The following is a 19,171-nucleotide window of genomic DNA, read 5'->3' as shown; positions in this document are numbered from 1 at the left end:
TCTGATTGTTATTCTTTCAAAGTACGGTATTCTCTCAAGTGGGTAGGCGGGGGTGCTCACTCAGCACGTCCACGAGCTTACCAACACCTAGGTAGACAGAGCAGAGGTCAGATGCGAACATGGAGAATGCGCAAACCTTCAGCCTTCTATCGCCTGATGGCCCGCTGGCTCGGTTGCCGACGTCGGAATCGGCGGTGCTCAACTAGCAAGGCGCGCATTCTTCCTGGAGAGAGTACAGTAAACAGACAGGGCCTCCAAGCGAGGCAGGTAGTATTTCCCGCCCGGTCATGTCACATTAGACTTCCCGTCGCGGTAAGGCCGGCCCAAACATGCGCCTCTTTTCGGACTGTCCGGCGGCGAAAAAAGAACGACGCCATCGATCCCCTTCTGCCCGCGACCGTCTGCCAGTGCCCAGTCGTGCGGCAACGCCCTGTACACACGTCATCCCCACGGTCTTCTCGCCGCTGGTCCCGCGTCGTCTGGCGTCGCAGTGCCAGAGCGCCAAGCCGTCATGGAGCTTTCTGCTTTCGGCCGTGGTTTCCTTTCGAGCATGGAGGTGTGACTTAATATCCGGTGCCTTGTCACAGCTAGAGCAGCGCCTGAACCGGCACCTCGACCAAGTACCTTAAACTATGGATCCTCCTCGTGGGCCGTTACCCACCCACCCTGCCATGCCTTTACTCGGTGCCTACTGTGCTTTCGATACCTTACCCTGGTCGCTCAAGATATGTTCCTGCAGCCTTGGTCGGGCTTGGAAGTCATCCCGGCCCGTGCCCAGTCTGTTGTGTACGTTGTAAAGTAGGGGTGGTCGAGAGCTCCCTGCAAGATGGGATGGTATAAGAGCGCTCGCTTGGGACGATCTCATCCAGTCTCCTGGGAACTCGTCACAGCCCTTCTCTCTTTTCTCACCATCGAGCACCGGCCCGGAGTAACCATCTGAGTACCACTTTCACACGTCACCGACACCCGGTCTGAACCTTTACCATGCGCGCTGCCGTCCTCGTCACCCTGGCCACCGGCGCCCTTGCCGCGCGCCCTTACATCAACGAGCCCGACACTGGCATCGAGGACGTCCTCGGCGATACCCCTCAAGGCACTCTCGCCAACATTACCGGCCTTGTCGGTCTTCCCGACTTTGAGTGGGCCGCCAGGCGTTACCTTCCCATCGAGAACTACACCTACTACATGAACGGTGCCGGCGGCGAGTGGTCTGCCCGTAACAACCTCGAGGTCTACCACCGCTACAACTGGCGCGCTCGCCAGCTCGTCGACATCACCAACATCCCGGCGACGCTCCCGTATGTTTTCTCTCTTGGCGCCGCTCAAGGTCCCAGGTGGAGCGTGGAATCACTAACACCAGCGGCAGCACCACCATCCTGGGTTACAACTTTTCGACCCCCTTCTTCATCTCGCCCTGCGCGCGTGGTGTCAACGGCCACCCCGATGCTGAGCTGAACCTCGTCAAGGGCGCCGCCGCTGGCAACATCATGTACATGGTGAGTGTCTTCGCACCGCGGCAAGAAAGTCCCCGATGGAAGCTAACCTGACGCAGCCTTCTGCCTTCTCCAGCAAGTCTGCTGCCGAGATCAGCGCCGCCAAGGCCAAGGACCAGGTCCTCTTCCAGCAGCTCTACCTCACTGCCAACCTGACCGCCGATACTGCCACCCTCCGCAGGTACGAGGCCGCCGGCGTCAACGTCTTCGTCCTGACCATCGACTCCTCCGCCGGCAGCAACAGGCAGCGCGCCGCCCGCTTCGGCGTCGGCTCGGCCAACACCCAGCTCACCAAGCTCACCGTGAGTTCCCATCCCCCCACATACTGACTCGGCGCCATGGACCCCACGCGAGGAAGAATTGGTGTGACTGACTGGCGCGAATCTAGTGGGATTACTACGAGCAGCTGAAGAAGGTCACCAAGCTGCCCATCGCCGTCAAGGGCGTCACGAGCGCGGAGACGGCCCGCCAGGCCATCAAGCACAAGGTCCCCGCCATCCTCGTCTCCAACCACGGCGGCCGCTCCTTCGACGGCTCGCCCTCCTCCCTCGAGATCCTCCTCGAGCTCAACCAGAAGGCCCCCGAGGTGTTCAAGAGGACCGAGGTCTGGGCCGACGGCGGCGTCCGCTACGGCGGCGACATCCTCAAGCTCCTCGCGCTCGGCGCCAAGGCCGTCGGCGTCGGTCGCCCGTACATGTTCGCCAACATTTACGGCACCGAGGGTGTCGAGAAGGTCACGGAGCTTCTGAGGCGCGAGCTGATTGTCGATGCCGGCAACCTCGGCCTCCCCAGCCTCAAGGAGATTGACTCGACCTACGTCAACTGGACCCCCAACAACTGGTACTCTTAGATGCGGCGTGTTAGAAGCGCCCCGCCTGTTCGCATTTTTCCATCACTTTTTTCCCATGTACATATTGGTCTGTGGCCTTTGTGGAATATACCTTGGTGTAAGCGTGGCGGCTAGCCTCTCGGAGACGGCATTAGAAAAACTTTGACGGCCGAAGACAGAAGACATCATTCATCCAGAACCCCATGACGCGTGTGCTTCCTGCGAGATACCGGCGTGCCATCTGAGGTTACACGAGTGCCATCCCAAGTGGACTCTGCAGCGGGGCTAAAGTTATCAGATGCAAACTTTGATCCGCACGACAGATCCTCGGACGGAGATTACGGCACGAGAGATCCATCGGGGCGCACTCCACGCACGTAACCGAGCGAGGGGCTCGATCCAGTGGATTGGTCGACGCTTCGTGGTAGTGGATGCCCTCAAGCGAGAAATGATTTCGAACGTCTCATCGGGCGGCGGAGCACGAAACAAGAAGACGTACAGCCCACCAACTGTTGCAGTTGTTACACGCCCCTCCAGTGAAAAAATACGCGCGTTGCGGCGTGGACCCGTACGTCTTGACCCTGAACGACCGGTAGCCGATCATCCAGGCCGCGCAGGTGTTGTCGTAGACATTGACGTTCTGCGACTGGCCGGTGCAGCGCTCGCCCGAGAAAACGTCGACGACAAAGGCCGAGGCTGTGCTGGCGAGGGCCATGAGGCCGAGCTGCTGGGTGAGCTGCATGCTGAGGTTGGAAAGGTGCTGGTCCCTTGTTGCGAGCCTGAGAGTAATGTGCTGGAGAAAGTGGAAGGGGGAGAGAGCACGGGCAAGGTCTATTTATACAAAACCCAACCAGGACCTTTCCAAAGTCATAGGTGATGGACGAGACCATTTCGAGCAACGCCATCGTGTACGCTTGTAGACGCTGCAGGGCGCTTGACGACACCACAGTTCCCAATATACAGACTGTCAGCGGACAGAATAACCAAACATTAGATTCTCGCCTTCAGGATTTCTCAATATGGCAGGTCCGAAGGAACTTTGGCACTCGTATCTCCGTGTGAGGCAGACGCCAAGCAATCTCAATTCCAGTTCGCCAGCGTCGGTTGTCGTGGATCATCTTCTGACATGTTCCTCCTCAAGTCTCCAAGCGCTTACGCCGCGTCCACGGCCAGACACGATTGTCTGTCTTGGCTGCAACATCAGGTCGGTAGGATCCCACTCATAGGTGTTGTTGAGCGGGGGGTTGTGGCGGCTCTGCTGACCTTGCTGCATATCATACTTGGCAGTGCTGCATGCAAGGGACTTTGGGGGCTGACAGGTTGGACATGACTGTCAAGATGTTGTGATGCCTGATGGTATGTTGTGAAACACGATCGTTCGTTGTGCATCTGGTGCAACTGGTACGTTGCAGACGATAGGAGGACATTGGGCACCCGAATATTCACCATGCGAAAAAAGACAACAAGCGTTCGGTCGCGATACACATTGGTGTTCCAGTACAAATCGCACGTGATGCAAGGGTTCATGAATCAATGAGTTAATGGCATTTACTTATGGGTATTATTCGGCCTCTTCACGCAGTGTCTTCTCCGTCTCAGGCTCGTATCTCGTGATCATCAACACAATTACACCGCCCGCAAGAGCAGCAACAGCACCTGGTCAACAGTCAGTATCAACCGGGTACGAGGCAAGCAATGGCGATGACAGGAACAATGACAGTAAAGGGCCACTGATGCACGCAAGCTCGGCTGTGGAACTTACTTATGGTGAACGCCCACCCAACACCGATGGCCTCCATGATAGGTACCCTCGACGCAACCGTTCCAGCGGCAAAGGTGTACTGTACGATATACTTGCTGCTGATCGCCTCCGTCTTCTTCGCCGGGAGCACCTCTGCTGTCGTCAGCTTCCACGGCCACATGACCGGATCTCGCAATGTCATTATATGCACAAGACTCACCAGCAGAGTACGTATTTAGGCCACTGAAGGAGGCCATCAACCCAAGTCCCGCGAGGAACGCTCCTATCCCTGGGGCGGCCCAGCCGCCGACTTCCCTGCCCAGACTCCAGCCGAATAGCAGCGTGCCCAGAGGCAGCACGATAAAAATGGCGGGAAAGCTGCTTTTGAGTCGATCTCGCGGTAGGCGCAAGCCATTGCGCTTCTTGATGTACCGGCGCACTGTCTGATCCGATAGTCTGCCCCCAATGGTGCTTCCAATCAGGAAGCCGGCGCCGGGGGCCAGGTAGAACAGACCCGAGGTGAGCGGCGAAGAGGGGCCGAAGCGAGTCGTCAAGGCAGCGCGTATAGAGCCAAGGAGACCATACTGGTTGAACGAGAGGAGGCCGCAGGTGATGTTGGCAGCGAGAATGTTGATGTGCTCAAAGACGCGAAAGACTGGCATCGGCGAGAACTGGGCAAGGACGTGTTTTGACGTGGTAGGCTGTGCCTCACGAGGCGGATCAAGTGGCACATAGAACCAAGCCAAAACAAGACCAATGAGCGTCATGCCGGCCTGCACCCCGTAGATGACGCGCCAACTTGTGTAAGTGGCGATGATACCACCAGTGAGTGGTGCGATGGTGTTAGCACTAACGCAAGTGCCAAGGAAGAAACCTACAGCCGTGCCGCGGACGGTCTTTTCGGTTAGTATTTTCTGCCCTCATTCTTCTCCTCACACGTGAGGATGAATCAACTGAGCCGCCTGGACACGTACAGGTTCAAAAATATCTGACAGAATGGTCTGTCCAGAGACCAGAAATACCACACCTGTAGATCCACCAATGACCCAAATGGCTGTGAAGCCTGCCAAGTTCGGCGCCAGAGCCGATCCTACTGAGCAAGCGCACAGAATGACGGCCGCGGCGAGGTACGCCGGCCGCCGACCCACTAGCCGGCCTATGGGCACCCACAGCAACGGCGAGCTGGCCATGGCGAGGAAGACACCGGCGTTGGCAATGCTGATGGCTGTGACAGGGACGTTGAATTCGCGCGCTAGTTCGGGCGCGACTGCAAGGACAGACGAGGTCGAGAACGTCATTGGTATGGGCAGCCAGCAGATGGTAAACAGGGTCACCCATCGTCGCCAGAGAGCCATGGGCACGACGGCGTCGTCGACGGCGGCAAGGTGCCGGGAGGGCGCCGCCACTGGGATATCGGAGGCCATGGGCTCCAACGGGGCCGACATCAACAGCGCCGGTGGGTCGGGGAGCCTTCGGGAGTCGACGGAGTCCATTTTGGGCGATGCGTCTCGGCGTGCCAAGAGTTGCTTGGGGGGGTACCGAGCAGATGATCGATTGAGGCTCAGCCGGCCATGGTATAATTGTTATATCGCAAAGAATTCCCAGGCAGCGGACGAAAGACGGCGAGATCAGCCATCTTGGCCGTGTCCAAGTGAGTCAAGAGTAGGCGAATAGTGGATATCGTTCTGGCGGCGAAGCGCGTCGCGCAGCAGAATCTGCACCAAGTCGGTCACTCGGAAGAGATGCCGAAGGAGGCCGGACCTCGAGTAGCCGACTCGGTAATAAGGGCCATCTCGAAAGGATTAGGGCGCTTTTCGCCCCCTTCTTTCATGCTTGGAATTCGCCCAGTGCTGACTCATCTCGGCAACATGGTTCGTTTGGCCGACGACATCGGAGCCCTCCTCTCAGTCCTCTCAGTGCTGTTCAGAGTTGGCTAGACAATTGGCCTGTCTCGACTGTGCCCGAGGATACGATGTCGCAGCAGCGGGCAACGATGACTCCTTTGGGGTCGGCGATCTGTCTGTGAATGTCAATGGATGCTGTCGCCTCTGCATTCTCTTCCTCTCTCTCATCTTACCTCTCACTCACAAGGCAGTGGAAAGCCCTCCGAATGCACCCCCCATTGTCCTCGTCGAGCGCCCGCCCGGCCGTCAATCGTGAACCGGCCCCGATACCATGAACTCCATCTCCGTCACCCCGGACCGAGCGTCAGGGGCGCTCAACACCCCCGACTCAGACCCTACGCCAGCGTCACCCGGCCGTCGGCCAAAGATCAAGTCGACCGCCTGCAACCGCTGCCATGCCCGCAAGGTCAAGTGCTCCGGCGGCCGACCTTGCGAGAACTGTCGTCAGGCGAGCAAGGCCGTCGATTGTACTTATCCCCGGCGCAATCGACAGGTCAAGGTCAGCCAGCGGCAAGTCAACCCCCGCCCCGTTCCGTTCCGACCCGGTCCCTCCAATAATCGTCCCAAGCCCCCTGGCCAAGGCCCCTCCCCGGCTGACCCCGTTCAGGTACATAGACGATCTCATCGAGGAAAACAAGCGGCTCAAGGGCCTGCTCGATGACACGACGAACCCCAACGCCAGCTCACTCTCGGCGCTTTCGGTCAGCACGGCCCCGTCGCCACGCCGGGACCTGGACGTGCTTGACAGCCCAGATGTGGCGCGCCACAACACGAGCAACATCATGCTCGAGGTCCGGCCCTGGTTCGTCCCATCAACCGACCAGCAGACCCCCATTCTCATCGGCGAGGTGCCCGATGCCTCGTTTTCGACTCGCTTTCGGCAGGCCATCTCGGCGCCGCATGAGCAGCCGTACAAGCACATTCCTCGGACGGCGTTCGCCACCGACGAGCGCATTGCTTGCCTGACCGAGTCTGAGTGCGCCTGGCCGAGTCCTTCGCGCGCACGATTTCTCGTTGAGGTCGCCCTGCGCTACGTAAGCCGATGTTACCACATTGTGCGACGCAGTGTGGTCATGGATGCGCTCGAGCACAGCATCCACAATCCGGCCTGGGGTGAATCGCTCATTCGGTGCAAGCTCTGGGGTCTGTTCGCCATTGGCGAGTTGTACTCGGCGCGATCGATTGCGCCGGGCAAAGATTTTCCTGGGTTGCCGTACTTTGCGAAAGCGAGCCGCATGTTGAGTGTTCTGAGTGAGCGACCCACGATTGATGCGATTGAGATTATCCATCTGCTGGTGCGTGTCCCTGCTGCTGTGATCCATTCGAGGCCGTCACGTCGTGAAGCTAATGGGGCCAAAAGTCCTTCTACTCTCTCGCCCTCAACAGGCGATACACCTCCTACATCCTGGCGGGCATGGCCGTGCGCATGGCCGTGCTCATCGGGCTGCACCTCAACATCCCGGCGGCGCAACTACCGGATGCCGCGGTCCGGGAGCACCGCAACCGACTCTGGGCGACGACTTGCATTTTCGATCGCATGTGGGCTTCCAAGCTGGGCCAGCCGGCAGCCATTGGCGACCGCGACATCATGGTCGATCCCCCCTCGAACGCCAGCGTCGACGCCGCTGTAGCTGGCGACTTTGGCGACTGCGCGTATTACATTGCGAGCTCGCGTCTCGCCAGCATCACCAGCACCATGGTTCGGTGCATCTACAACACGCGGGATCAGAGCACCACGCTATCGAGCCGCGTCCAGCAGACGCTCAAGGACCTTCGTGAGTGGGTGCAAGAGCTGCCGAGCCACCTTCATCTTGATGCGGCGCCGCACAGCGAGGCCGCGTACAAGCCAACGCCTCTCCATCTGTCTTTCAATCAGTCGGCCATCCTGGCGACGAGGCCCATCCTGCTGCATGTACTGAAGACACACGCTGCGGCGTGGCCGGCGCCTGCTGGCGCGATGCCCGTGCCGGCGTCGGCCATGACGATCGTGGCCGCTTGCGTTCGATGCGCTCGCCACTCTCTGCATCTGTTGACAGAGTGCTGGATCGACGGCTCGTTCGCGACGTTTGACTACTTTTACACGTCATATCTCTTCTCCGCGTTGACGGTGCTCGCCGTGTCGAGTCTTCTCGACGGGCCCGACGCTGCCGCCGATCGAGAGCAGTTCGACTCGGCGTCCGGGTTGCTGGCGCAGCTTGCGGACGGTGGAAACTTTGCCGCGAAAGAGGACATGAAGCACGTGGATGCCATGAAGGCGGCCGTCACGGCGGCTGCATCGAAGAAGAGAGGCGTCGTGGGCCTCGAGGCCACAACGGGACTCGATGATTTCGCCAGCGTCATGTCGCCAGCGGCGTGGGCATCCTCGACGACGGCGGTTCAGGGTATGGCGACGGCAGGCATGGCACTGACGGAGCCCTCACTGCAGGAGCTGCTGGCCGAGCCGTTCCTCGACATGCAGTTCATTGACGCGTCGGTGTATGACGATTATTCGCAGGGGCTTTACTGGCCCGACTTTAGCACCGAGAACTGGACGCCGGAGACCTGGGTTCCCGGCAGCTGACTGGCCGTTGAAGTAGGCTGCCTGGCTGAACGAGAATAGAGCATGGTTGGCTGCATGAGTGAGCGAGAATAGAGGCATGGCAACTGGATATCGGAGGTGCTGTGTGTTGGTGGTTCACTCCATGTTTCTGTTCATGGATTTCAGCGGTGCTTTCCGAAACATGTTGACTTTTGCTGTCGTTGTTCTGCTGGGCCACGAAGGTGATGGGAAGGAGGAGTGGTAATTATGTAGACAGCCGTGTTTGTGCTTATATACAGCCATGTCATAGACTTATTATCATTTAACCAGATCATGCTTATGTCGGTGTCTACCCCGCGATGCCCCGCCATCATCCACAGCAGACACATCCAGTGTACGGCATTCGTGCTTCGAGCCTTTTGTCCATCTCGAGCTTCCTGCGTCATCACGAGCCAAATCCTCAAGATGCCCAGTACGTTACTCGGCCACATAGCTCATCAAGCCAGCCCTAACAACACACCAAGTCTCCTACAGCACCGGCGAGAAGCGGTCTTTCGGCTGGGTCACCGCGCGCGAGCGCTGGCCTGTCATCATTGTGCGCATGAATCCATCCCACGCCTGCCCCTTCCACCTTGCTAATGTGCGGCCTCAGACGCAAGCCATCGACGACCTCTACCGTTCCGTCTCCGACAGCGAAGAAGGCGAGAAGAAGACCGAGGGCAAGGCCGTCACCGAGAAGATCGCCCGCCTCAAGTATGAGGTTCAGCACGACCGTCCTCTGACGCCGATTGACGATGACGGCGAACCCGACGTCAAGCTCTACAACGATGAGCTCGCCAGTCTCGGCGAGCCCACGTGGCTGGATACGCCCTGGCTCTTCTGCGAGTGCTATCTCTTCCGGTGAGATTTTTTTTCGTTAAAATATTTCATATTTGCTGCTGGTTCCACGACCCCAAAGGACTATGGTTCCACGACCAAGGGCAACGTTGACAGGTGCCGTACAACAGTCGCATCAGCACCTACTTTAAGCTCTCGACGCACTGGAAGAACTACGATGTCTTTGCCCGACAAAAGATCAACACGTTCCGTTCGTCCCGTCCCGCCGTCCTCGAGCTCGCCGCCCGCTTCAAGGAGCTCGTGCAGCAGCTCGAGGCAAACGGCAGCGCCACCCAAGACGAGGCGGCCGAGAAGCTCCTCTTCGCCGAGATGTGCGAGATCTGCCTCTGGGGCAACGCCACCGACCTCTCGCTCCTGACGAGCCTGACGTACGAGGACATCCAGAAGCTGCAGGGCAGCGAGGCGCGCAAGGCGTCGGAGAAGAACATTCTGGCCAACGACCTGCCGGCCGCGTACGCCGTGCTGAAGCAGGCCGTGGCCGAGGGCAAGAAGGAGCGCCGCGTCGACATTGTGCTCGACAACGCAGGCTTTGAGCTCTACGTCGACCTCATCCTCGCGGGCTACCTCTTGTCGGCCGGCCTCGCGACGCACATTGTGCTGCACCCCAAGTCGATCCCGTGGTTCGTCTCGGACGTGCTGCCGGGCGACTTTGCGGCCCTCCTCGGCGCCATTGCCAGCCCGAAGCGCTTCTACGAGACGCCGTCGCCGGAGGAGGAGCTGCAGGGCAAGACGCTCGAGCCGCTGAGCGACGCGGACCACGAGAGCCTCGCCTTTCTGTTCGGCGAGCTGACCAAGTACCACGCCGAGGGCCAGCTGCTGCTGCGGCCGAACCGCTTCTGGACGCACGGAGGCAGCTTCTGGCGGCTGCCCGAGGAGGCGCCTGAGCTCTACGAGGACCTCAAGGGCAGCGAACTTGTCGTTTTCAAGGGCGATCTGAACTACCGCAAGCTGACGGGCGACGTACGTACCCGACGTGTGTCTTTGTTTTTTCTTAATCGTTGTTGCTAACGATGACAGGCCGACTGGGACCCGACGACACCCTTCCCGGACGCGATCAAGACGCTCGGCCCCGGCTCGGGCCTCAATGTGCTGGCGCTCCGGACGTGCAAGGCCGACGTTGTCGTCGGACTGCCGGCGGGCAAGGACGAGGAGTTGCGGGCGCTGGAGGGCGGAGGCGGCGACTCGGGGGCGCGCAAGTGGGCGTGGAACGGCAAGTGGGCTGTCGTTTCGTTTTCGCAGGGCAAATGATGGGCGTGCTGGGTTGCATGTGTGTGTGCGATGGTCTGGGAACCATGACCAGCTTCATAGAGTATAGAGACGTTTCTGAAGGCGCGCGCTTGGAGATGATCGTGATCGCTCACGATGATTCATAGCGGGTCCCACGAGTGCATGCCGCATCTTTCATATCAATCCTCGTCGTCGTGGCCTGCGGTTTATTTGCTCTGGTTTCATATAAGGGGACACTTCAGATGAAAGGATGATGGCAAATTCGTCACGATACTCTTCTTGGCTTCTTGCGCCATAACACCTTGAGGCAACCAAAATGGCCCATCACCAGCCCATCCGCGTATTTCCCTCAACACCAGGGCCTCCAACCACGACGGCCCTGTCCATCCTGGACAACACGGTGGCTCGGTTCTCTCCAACAGGCGCCATCTGGGTCTTCGACGCCTATCCTCCGCTCCCTCGCCAAGTCTTCCTCTCTCAGCTTCAAGCCGCCTTGACCAAAGCACTCTCCTCATTCCCTCACTTTGCCGGCCAACTGCACTGGGACACGTCAACCCAGCGCTTCCACCGCGCAGCCGTCACCTACGGCTCCCCCTCCGACCCAGGCGTCGAATACGCCGTCGTCGCCTCGTCTCAGGACATCTCGATCCCCAAGGCCCCCATCTGGCAGGGCACATTCCCGCAAGATGCCCTCCTCGCCTCCCCGACGCCCCTCGCGCTGCACGACCTCAAAACAGCACACGGCCTGCCCGCCATGATCGTCCAGATCACCCTGCTGCCCACGGCCTACGCCGTCGCTGTCAAGCTGGCCCACCCGCTCGCCGACGCGCACACGCTCCTCCAGTTCATGCACCACTGGTCCGCCGCCCACGCCGCCCGCCCACCGCCCACGACACCCTCCTTCGCCCCGCGCCGTCTCGACGCGCACGCCGGCGGCAGCCCGACGCGCAAAAGAGACGACGCCCTGACGGCGCAAGCGAGAGCCCTGCCACTGCACAGATTCGACTGGTGGGCCACAACCGCACCCGCCTACCCGCCCTTCCTCGCGCCGACAACAGCCAACTCGAAACCCACAGCCGCGCATCGCCCAGCACCACCAACAGAAGAAGAACCCCCGCGGCCCGACCTGCAGATCCCGCCCTGGCCAACATGGGACCCCCAGCGCCCCGTGGCCCACGCGGGGCGCGCGAGGTCGTTGCTCGGCCGGCGGCGGTGGCGGTGGCGATTCGGCGCTGTTTGCAGAGGTTTACGCCTGATGCTGTTGGGGCTGTGCTGCATGATGCCGAGTGGGAGGTGTCGCCGCAGAGAATCTGGCAGGCGTTTTTGGGGGAGAGGCATGTTCTCGTGACGTCTTGGTTGAGGATTGGCGTGTATGAGGTTGAGTTGTTTGGGGCGAGGCCGGCGTGGGTTCACTCTGTCATGCCGAGGATGGATGGGTGTGTGCAGGTCATGGAGGGGAGGGAGGGGGGCATGGATGTGTCGGTGTACCTGGAGGCGCAGGCGATGGACAGGCTGTTGGCCGATCGTGAACTTGGAGTCTAAGGGGTGATGGGTTCAGTAACTTGATGGAGTCAGCTGTCACGATCAGTCAGCATCCACGGTCTATGGTCGTACTTTGCACCAACCCGTCTATTCAATATCAACTCAAGAGCACCAAAGAATGGAAAGTGAAAATGAAATGTCAAGGGGCCGTGAAACCCAAGCATCTCCTCCGCCAATTTGTACTTCAGCCGTGAGGTCTGATTACCTCGTCCCTCCCAGTCACTCTTCCTCCTCGCGTGTTGACTCCATTTTCCTGGGTCTTATTTGGATTATCTTACTGGAACAGCCCGAAAATGCCTCGACGCTCCTTCTCCTTGCGCTGCTGCTTCCATCCGGCGCGCCCACCGCTTGTCCAGCCAAAGTCATACCCTCCATAGTAAGAGGTCGGTCCGCTGGGCTCGCTACTCTCGCTCGTCTCGGGGCCCGTCTTAGTGCTCGTCACAAGCGTGCTGGGCGGGGCATCGGCACTGCCAGAGGGTGTAATCGGCAGCGCGTCGGAGACGGTCGACTCGCTTGAAGGTGTCGGCTCGGGATACACTGTGCTCGGCGTGGGAAGGTAGGACGGCTTTTCGCTGATGATGGAGGTCGTCGATGAGTCGCTGGACACCGGTGCCGACGACCCGGCCCGTGACGTACTTCCGCTGGGCAGCAGAGACGAAGTTGCCGTGCCGTTGCTTGGGAAGCTCTGAGAAGGGTTCACGGGGAGGTTTCCTGACACGGTGCTCTCCTCGGGAGGCGGGTAAGGAGGGTATGTCTGTGACTCGACCTCGGTCGAGCTCTGCGTTGGTGTGATGGGTAGATTGCTCGAAACCGTGCTCTCTCCAGAGGTGCTTTCTACAGGTGGATACGATGGGTACACCTCCGTAGAGGACAGGCTTACCGAAGGCGTCACAGGGAGGTTCCCGGATATCGTACTTTCAGCAGGAGGAGAATATGTCGGCGATGAGGAAACGTCTGATGAAGGCGTAATCGGCAAGTTGCCCGACACGGTACTCTCGTTAGGAGGGTAAGAGTCGGTCTCACTTGATTCGGGCGCGGATGAAGTCTCAACGTCGGACGAGTGCGAGCGAGTCGCGCATGGCGTCTTGGTCTTGCTTGTCGACGATTCGGATCCGGTCACCGTGGAGCTCTGTTCCGCGGTCGAAGTATCCGAAATGATAGGGAGAGTTTCGCTGATACCAGTCCCAGACGACTCGACCGAGCTGGTTTCTGAGGTGGTCCCTACATCAGACGTGACCGTGAAGCTGTACAGGGACGAATTTTCTGTGGCGCTCGACTCAAACACAGAGGTCTCCGAGATGATGGGGAGAGTTTCACTGATTCCAGTCCCGGACGATGCGGTAGAGCTAAAGTCTGAGATGGTCGGCGTGGGACCCGTAGTTGTCGAGTTTCCATAGGGAGATGAGCTCGTCACGCTGTTGGAAACAGAGGCAGAAGTACCCGAAGTGACCGGCACCGTATCGCTGACTCCCGTTCCAGAAGACTCAATATAGCTGCTGCTGAGATAGCCGCTCCCAGATGGTCGTGGCGACGAGGTCGGGTAGGACAAGTGCGACGAAAGCTCAATAGAGGTTGAGCCACTTGGGTTTGGCAGGGCACTTGAAAATCCAGAAGAAGGGTTCGAGCTCGTGCCTGGCGGTGTGTAGGTATTGGTGCGTGTCACGGTCGTTTCGATCGTCGTGGTAGTCGTGAGCTCTACGGACGAGCTTTCGAAGCCGGTCGACGAGGAAATGACGCTTGCGCTTGACACTGTGGCGGTTGGGTACCTGGTGGTACTGCTGTTGCCCCAGCTGCTAGAAGTTGACAGGCTTGGCGACACGCTCGATAAGCCAGAGGATGGCCCTGGTGGGTAGGTGTAGACACTGCTGCTCTCAATACTGGAAACCTCGGATGTGACTGTGAGCGAAGATGTGTCAGTCGGCGCGGACGAGGATCCAGGCGGGTAAGTTGCACTGCCGCTACTTGTCTCAACATCCGACGTGCCAGATGATAAAGGCAGCGTTGAGGAGACGCCCGTTCCTCCCGATGAAGTCCGTGTTGGATAGGACCAAGTCGAATTGGTCCCGGCACTACTCGACTGAGACGATAGAACGGGAAGTGTTGACGAGATTCCAGTCCCAGAAGAAGTACCAGAAAATCCGCTGCTGATGCCGCCAGAAGTCACGGCGCTGGACGAAGGCAGGCCAGAAGTAGGAAGGGACCCGGTCGCTGTGTCACTGCTGGTTGCGCTACGAGAAGCAAAGGTGGACACGGAGCCGGTCACAGAGAAGGAACTCGGGTAGACATGGCTTCTCGTGCTGTTCGCATAGAGTGCTGACGAAGACGGTGTGCCATCGTATGACGAGGAAAGTGAGGAGCTGATACTCACAGACGGAGCAGTTGTCGAGTCATTGCTGAGAGCGCTCGTCGTAGTCGTGGAGTTAGAGGGGACGGAAATGCTGACAGAGGAAAGAGTAGAAGAAACAGCTCCACCCGAGCTGGTGATGGTGTATGGTAGGCTCGATGAAGGGCCAGAGGGCGACACAGTCGAGTTTGTAAATGTGCCTGATGTTGGGACAGAACTTGAGATGCCAGCAGAGGAGCTAATCTGTCCAGACGTTTGGGTCGACGAGATGCTGGGAAGCGTGGATTCGACCGTACTGGGCGTCTCGGTGACAGTGGTAGAAGATTCCACACCTGAGGAAGCAGAGCTTGCCAAACATGGCGCACAAGAACTAGCCGACTGAGTCACGGTCACGGTGGTGGTTGCACAACCTACAGCACACGTAGTGACGGTGACAGTCGATGGCGGTTCGTACTCATTGTAGGCCTGGGGGAATGCCCTGACTGCAACATTCCTAATCGCATGGTCAGCAAAAGGTTTTTATGCATATGGTCCGTGACGCTTACCAGAGGCTTAGCAATGCCAGATGACCGAGGATATTCATCATGATGATACGAGGGCCAGATGTAGAGATTTGAAGAGATAAACGAATGTGATGCCCAACCAAGGGCGGAGATGATGTTCCAGCTACTGTGTCTAGCCTTGAGATTCAACCCGTTGAAGCACAAGACAGACCAGCATCGAAGCTGCTGGCTTTATATACCAGAAAATGGCCTTGACTCTGTTCTCCGAGACCCCGTATCTCAAGTCTTTCACAGGCACGACAGAATGTTATGCAATCAGCTGTACCCGTCTGACCCGCGGCTTCCCATGGCCCATGCTGGCTCCCAAATTAGACAGCTTTTCGCTGCGGCCGCGTATTCACCTTGAGCAACGGCTTCAAATCTTGTCGGGACCGCCCATGCAAGTGCCCGTGCTACCCGCCACCAACTTGGTTGGGGGTAAAGAGGCGGTGGCTGCTAGTTCATGGTGTCTTGCTTTCGACTGTTTGGAGATAGCGTGGTTCTCAATGGTGTGAACAGGGGCTGCCAGCCCCTGACAGCAACACGGCCATTGACACACTGGGACTATTATCCAACATTTCGAATGGAGTAGCTGAGATTGACGAGCTATTCTCTTCGTATACCTGTGGCGTAAGGGGTGAAGGTACGAATCTAGAGACGCTTAGAAATGACAGACCAAAGGAGCTGCATTTCTTCGTACAGTAGCAAATCCGCGTGATGGGAACTTATGGTGGACCTCGAACGCCGATATGCTCGTTGGGAGGCAGGGCTCCGATGGCCTAGTCTTCGTAATTTGAACTGTGTGCATGTATATGCTGATAGTTCCCGTGTACAAACGCTTGCCTTCCGTTCTTAATTATGCCCCATTTGGCAGCAGTTGCAGTCACTGGCTACGGCCTTCCGAAGGCCCCGATGACGCATCACCGGAGCCGAAACTGGAGTCGAGAGGCAATGCATATGCAGGTGATTTTTGGACTTACTTACAGTTTCTCATGGCCAAGTCTATTCGGCTGCAGGCACAGTCAACTTCAAATCAATGTCCACTGAATCCAATCTCTCCGAACGCTCAGGGGCTCTTCTTACCCCGGTTCCCAACACGACTGGAGGTAGCGTTTGCCGTAGACAGGATAAAGCTGCCCCTTGCATCAACATCGACACATTCCTTCGCTGGAGCTCAAGGTACCGTGGCCTCCGGATCTGTCGAACAGGCGAAGACCGGCTTTCGCAAGTTCATGTCATACAGCCTCGGGTACCTGCAGCAGCTGACCTGCGTGGAACCGACGATTGTCTGCTCGTTCCCCGGGCTATCTGCGGACCGCCGGCTGAGCAGATGTTCAGAGCAGTCGTGGCCACGAGGTCATCAACCTACGCAGCCTAGCAGGGAAAGCCAACGTGGCTGCCCAACAGTGCACAGCTTTCAAGAGTGGCCCCACCGCAACCCAGACATACTCTGTTTCTCTAGCTCGGCTCTGGAGTTACAAGGTATGTGGATCAGGGCGTGGAGGCAGCGGTCAGGGAGCACAGAGTCGTGGTAATTAGCTTGAGCCAAACTGGCGGTGTTGAGAGGAAACAACCTTGCGATCATCTCGTATGCAGATCGTGGATGGATCGCGCCATGCGTGCATCAGGTAGTGACTGGATACTGTGCATATATGGCACTTGACACAGCGTGCCGATGAATGCGCAATGCTGCTGCAGTGTACTCGTCAAGGGTCGTCAGGGACACGGGGCGGAGACCTGCTCCCTGTGGCGCCCGCCTTTTTGTCGTCGGCGTCGGGTCAGTTGAAGGTTGATTGATCCCACGTCAGCCTGCCCTCGTCGTTTGCGCACCGGGTCATTCGGTGGAGCCTTTCGGGGATCTGATGCCGCCGTTCGGGTATTTTTGTTTGTACGCAAAAGCCATTGGACGCCCCTGAATTTGGATTGAATGGTAAACAGAAGTAGGGTTAGCAATGGCAAAGAGAAGGTCCGCAAAAGGGACGACGGGAGCATGCTGCCGTTGGTCAAGATGGGCCATGTGAATGGCCCGCCGCACGAGGCGCACGGCGTCCTGGCGTCTACAGTCTGCACTCGTGTGTCACGAACGCTATCGGGTCAGTTTGAGGAATAGTCCCAGAGGAGGTGGCCCCAGCACGCACGCATGGTGTTACACGAAGCAGTGCTCCGCGAGGTCATGATGTGCGAAGCCTAAGGTTTGTGAGAAGCCCTGGGCAGTAGGCGGACGTCGACGCTTCCACTGTCGATGTGACGCCGTTGTGGTACATGCCTCAAGATGAGAGGACGTGGGTGGTGCTGGTGCTACACCAGGCCCGGTGGCGCCCAATTCATTTTTTGTTGGCAATTCTACAGATCCAAGAATGGCACATCATGAGGAGTAAGACGAGCCGAAATATCTGATTCATACTCTGTAACGGCTGAGTGAATGGTGGAGGAGGGCTAGCGAGCTGTTGGGGTTGGGCAAAGCCGAGACATGAGCGCGCTATATGGCTGGGAATAGGCTGCGACCGTCACATAGGGAGTGCGATGTTGAGGTACCTTATGGTAAGAAAGGCTCAGGGTGAATTGATTGGTCTAGAGGGCAGCCTTGAGGGCCTTGAAGGCGTCCTCGCGGGCTCCCGAGAAGCGAGATTCAGCTGTCTTCCAGTTGATGACATTCCAGATGTTCTCGACGTAGGCAGCCTTGCCGTTGAGATACTAGGTTGACGAGTCAGGCGCTGGTGCATAGGACAGAACTCGAGGTGACGTACCTGCAGGTAGTATGCATGCTCCCACATGTCGACGCCGAAGATGGGAACACCCTTGGTGACGGGGTCCTGGTCCTTCGTGGTGACAATGGCCAGGCGGTTCGTTTCATCTTTGACGAGCCAGCCCCAGCCACTGCCAGTGATGCCGAGAAGAGCAGCGTTGAAAGCCGACTTGAACTGGTCGAGTCCGCCCCAGACTTTGGAGATCTCCGCGACCAGCTGCGGGGCCGAGTCGGTGCTGGCGTCGGGGCTCGACGCTGGCGAGAGGTTTTCCCAGAAAAGAGAGTGGTTGATGTGGCCACCGCCATGGAAGTTGAGAGCAGCAAGGACACCGGCGCGGGCATATAGGGGGTTCTGGTTGTATGTCTCAAGAGCCTTGTTCAGGTTGGTGACGTACGTCTGGTGGTGCTTGCTGTGATGCAGCTCCATGATCTGGGCCGAGATGTGTGGCTCGAGCGCCTGTAGACAGTCAATACGAGGCAGCCGACAGTTATGGCTGTTGGCTCTGTCAAGGGTCGCATGAGGCGGCCGGCCGGCAGGCAACCAAGCCAGGGAAGGGGTTTGACGTACATCATAGGCGTACGGCAGAGGGGGAAGCGAGTATGCCATGGTGGATTGTGGCTGGATCACGCGTCGTGTCGACACTACAAGGGACCAGAAACGGTTGGGGTGGTATGGTTTTCTTCAGGGCTCAGAGCTCTGTCGGGGAGAGACAGCAGGACAAGGAGAAGTGTTGATGGAGGGAAGAAGACAAGAAGGAGGGGGGTTCTGTCGAGCAGACATGAGGTTGGCCATGGTGGCGGGGTTTGAGCAGTTTAATCAAGGCAGCTGTCCTCCTCCAGAGCTCCTGCTTCAGTCAAAGTGCCGAGAGGGCCGGCTGACGTGCTTGCCGCGGGTTGGAGCAGGTTGCATTGCGCGACTGGGGAAGCGACTGGATGCGCGACTGGGAAAGCGCGAGTCTCCGATGCGAACCCTGAGGGCCACCACTCGTCATGTCATGAGCTTACGGGACGATCCTCGACGGCGGGGTAATTGGTCGGCACTCTTCCATGACAGCTAGCTTGCCTTGTGCTGCAGATGCCATTCATCTTATTTGCCATGATACCCATTTGACGTCGAGATCAGGTCTGCGATGGTCGATGATCCGGCTGAAACTGAGGTGCATTGTCGACTGACGAGGAATCGAGCGCGTGGTTGATACTTGCTCTAATCTTCTCAACAATGCCAGGCTATGATTGGTCGGCACCTGTCTTATGTCAGGTACTGCCCCCCATTCATCGGCAGGGACGCGGTTTGCGCATGTTTTCGGTGTGTCGGCCCTTGGGAGCTTGGGCCACCCCGGTGTTCTATGTCTCGCCAGGGACGAGCCATCAGGGTCGTCTTATATCGA

The 19,171-nt window shown here is 58.4% G+C and overlaps 8 protein-coding genes across 8 annotated transcripts; 4 read left to right on the top strand and 4 right to left on the bottom strand.

The window, feature by feature from the left end:
- Positions 1 to 984: 984 nt before the first annotated feature.
- On the top strand, positions 985 to 2,343 carry VDAG_07237 (hydroxyacid oxidase; the record flags this gene model as incomplete). The annotated part of the gene is made up of 4 exons (XM_009656142.1): positions 985 to 1,266; positions 1,335 to 1,496; positions 1,553 to 1,795; positions 1,882 to 2,343. 4 exons carry the CDS (start codon positions 985 to 987, stop codon positions 2,341 to 2,343), a joined length of 1,149 nt encoding a protein of 382 aa, XP_009654437.1.
- A 442-nt stretch (positions 2,344 to 2,785) lies between these two features.
- VDAG_07236 (uncharacterized protein) lies at positions 2,786 to 3,227 on the bottom strand (the record flags this gene model as incomplete). Its single annotated transcript, XM_009656141.1, has 3 exons — positions 2,786 to 2,831; positions 2,895 to 3,115; positions 3,174 to 3,227. The coding sequence occupies 3 exons, from the start codon at positions 3,225 to 3,227 to the stop codon at positions 2,786 to 2,788; spliced, it is 321 nt and encodes a 106-aa protein (XP_009654436.1).
- Positions 3,228 to 3,883: 656 nt separating this feature from the next.
- On the bottom strand, positions 3,884 to 5,556 carry VDAG_07235 (uncharacterized protein; the record flags this gene model as incomplete). Its single annotated transcript, XM_009656140.1, has 3 exons — positions 3,884 to 3,978; positions 4,284 to 4,959; positions 5,038 to 5,556. The coding sequence occupies 3 exons, from the start codon at positions 5,554 to 5,556 to the stop codon at positions 3,884 to 3,886; spliced, it is 1,290 nt and encodes a 429-aa protein (XP_009654435.1).
- Positions 5,557 to 6,238: 682 nt separating this feature from the next.
- On the top strand, positions 6,239 to 8,527 carry VDAG_07234 (uncharacterized protein; the record flags this gene model as incomplete). Its single annotated transcript, XM_009656139.1, has 3 exons — positions 6,239 to 6,501; positions 6,575 to 7,262; positions 7,328 to 8,527. 3 exons carry the CDS (start codon positions 6,239 to 6,241, stop codon positions 8,525 to 8,527), a joined length of 2,151 nt encoding a protein of 716 aa, XP_009654434.1.
- Positions 8,528 to 8,950: 423 nt separating this feature from the next.
- VDAG_07233 (venom protein) lies at positions 8,951 to 10,630 on the top strand (the record flags this gene model as incomplete). Its single annotated transcript, XM_009656138.1, has 5 exons — positions 8,951 to 8,957; positions 9,010 to 9,080; positions 9,138 to 9,385; positions 9,493 to 10,342; positions 10,400 to 10,630. 5 exons carry the CDS (start codon positions 8,951 to 8,953, stop codon positions 10,628 to 10,630), a joined length of 1,407 nt encoding a protein of 468 aa, XP_009654433.1.
- Positions 10,631 to 10,925: 295 nt separating this feature from the next.
- VDAG_07232 (transferase family protein) lies at positions 10,926 to 12,151 on the top strand (the record flags this gene model as incomplete). The annotated part of the gene is made up of 2 exons (XM_009656137.1): positions 10,926 to 11,843; positions 11,897 to 12,151. 2 exons carry the CDS (start codon positions 10,926 to 10,928, stop codon positions 12,149 to 12,151), a joined length of 1,173 nt encoding a protein of 390 aa, XP_009654432.1.
- A 274-nt stretch (positions 12,152 to 12,425) lies between these two features.
- VDAG_07231 (uncharacterized protein) lies at positions 12,426 to 15,081 on the bottom strand (the record flags this gene model as incomplete). The annotated part of the gene is made up of 2 exons (XM_009656136.1): positions 12,426 to 14,988; positions 15,041 to 15,081. 2 exons carry the CDS (start codon positions 15,079 to 15,081, stop codon positions 12,426 to 12,428), a joined length of 2,604 nt encoding a protein of 867 aa, XP_009654431.1.
- Positions 15,082 to 17,608: 2,527 nt separating this feature from the next.
- Positions 17,609 to 18,390, bottom strand: VDAG_07230 (superoxide dismutase; the record flags this gene model as incomplete). Its single annotated transcript, XM_009656135.1, has 3 exons — positions 17,609 to 17,731; positions 17,785 to 18,240; positions 18,352 to 18,390. 3 exons carry the CDS (start codon positions 18,388 to 18,390, stop codon positions 17,609 to 17,611), a joined length of 618 nt encoding a protein of 205 aa, XP_009654430.1.
- Positions 18,391 to 19,171: the final 781 nt, after the last annotated feature.

Source organism: Verticillium dahliae, genomic scaffold (genome assembly GCF_000150675.1).
Source record: "Verticillium dahliae VdLs.17 supercont1.16 genomic scaffold, whole genome shotgun sequence".
Lineage (NCBI taxonomy): Eukaryota > Fungi > Ascomycota > Sordariomycetes > Glomerellales > Plectosphaerellaceae > Verticillium > Verticillium dahliae.
The sequence above is the reverse complement of the archived record's forward strand: the minus strand, read 5'-3'. Positions and strand labels throughout refer to the sequence as shown.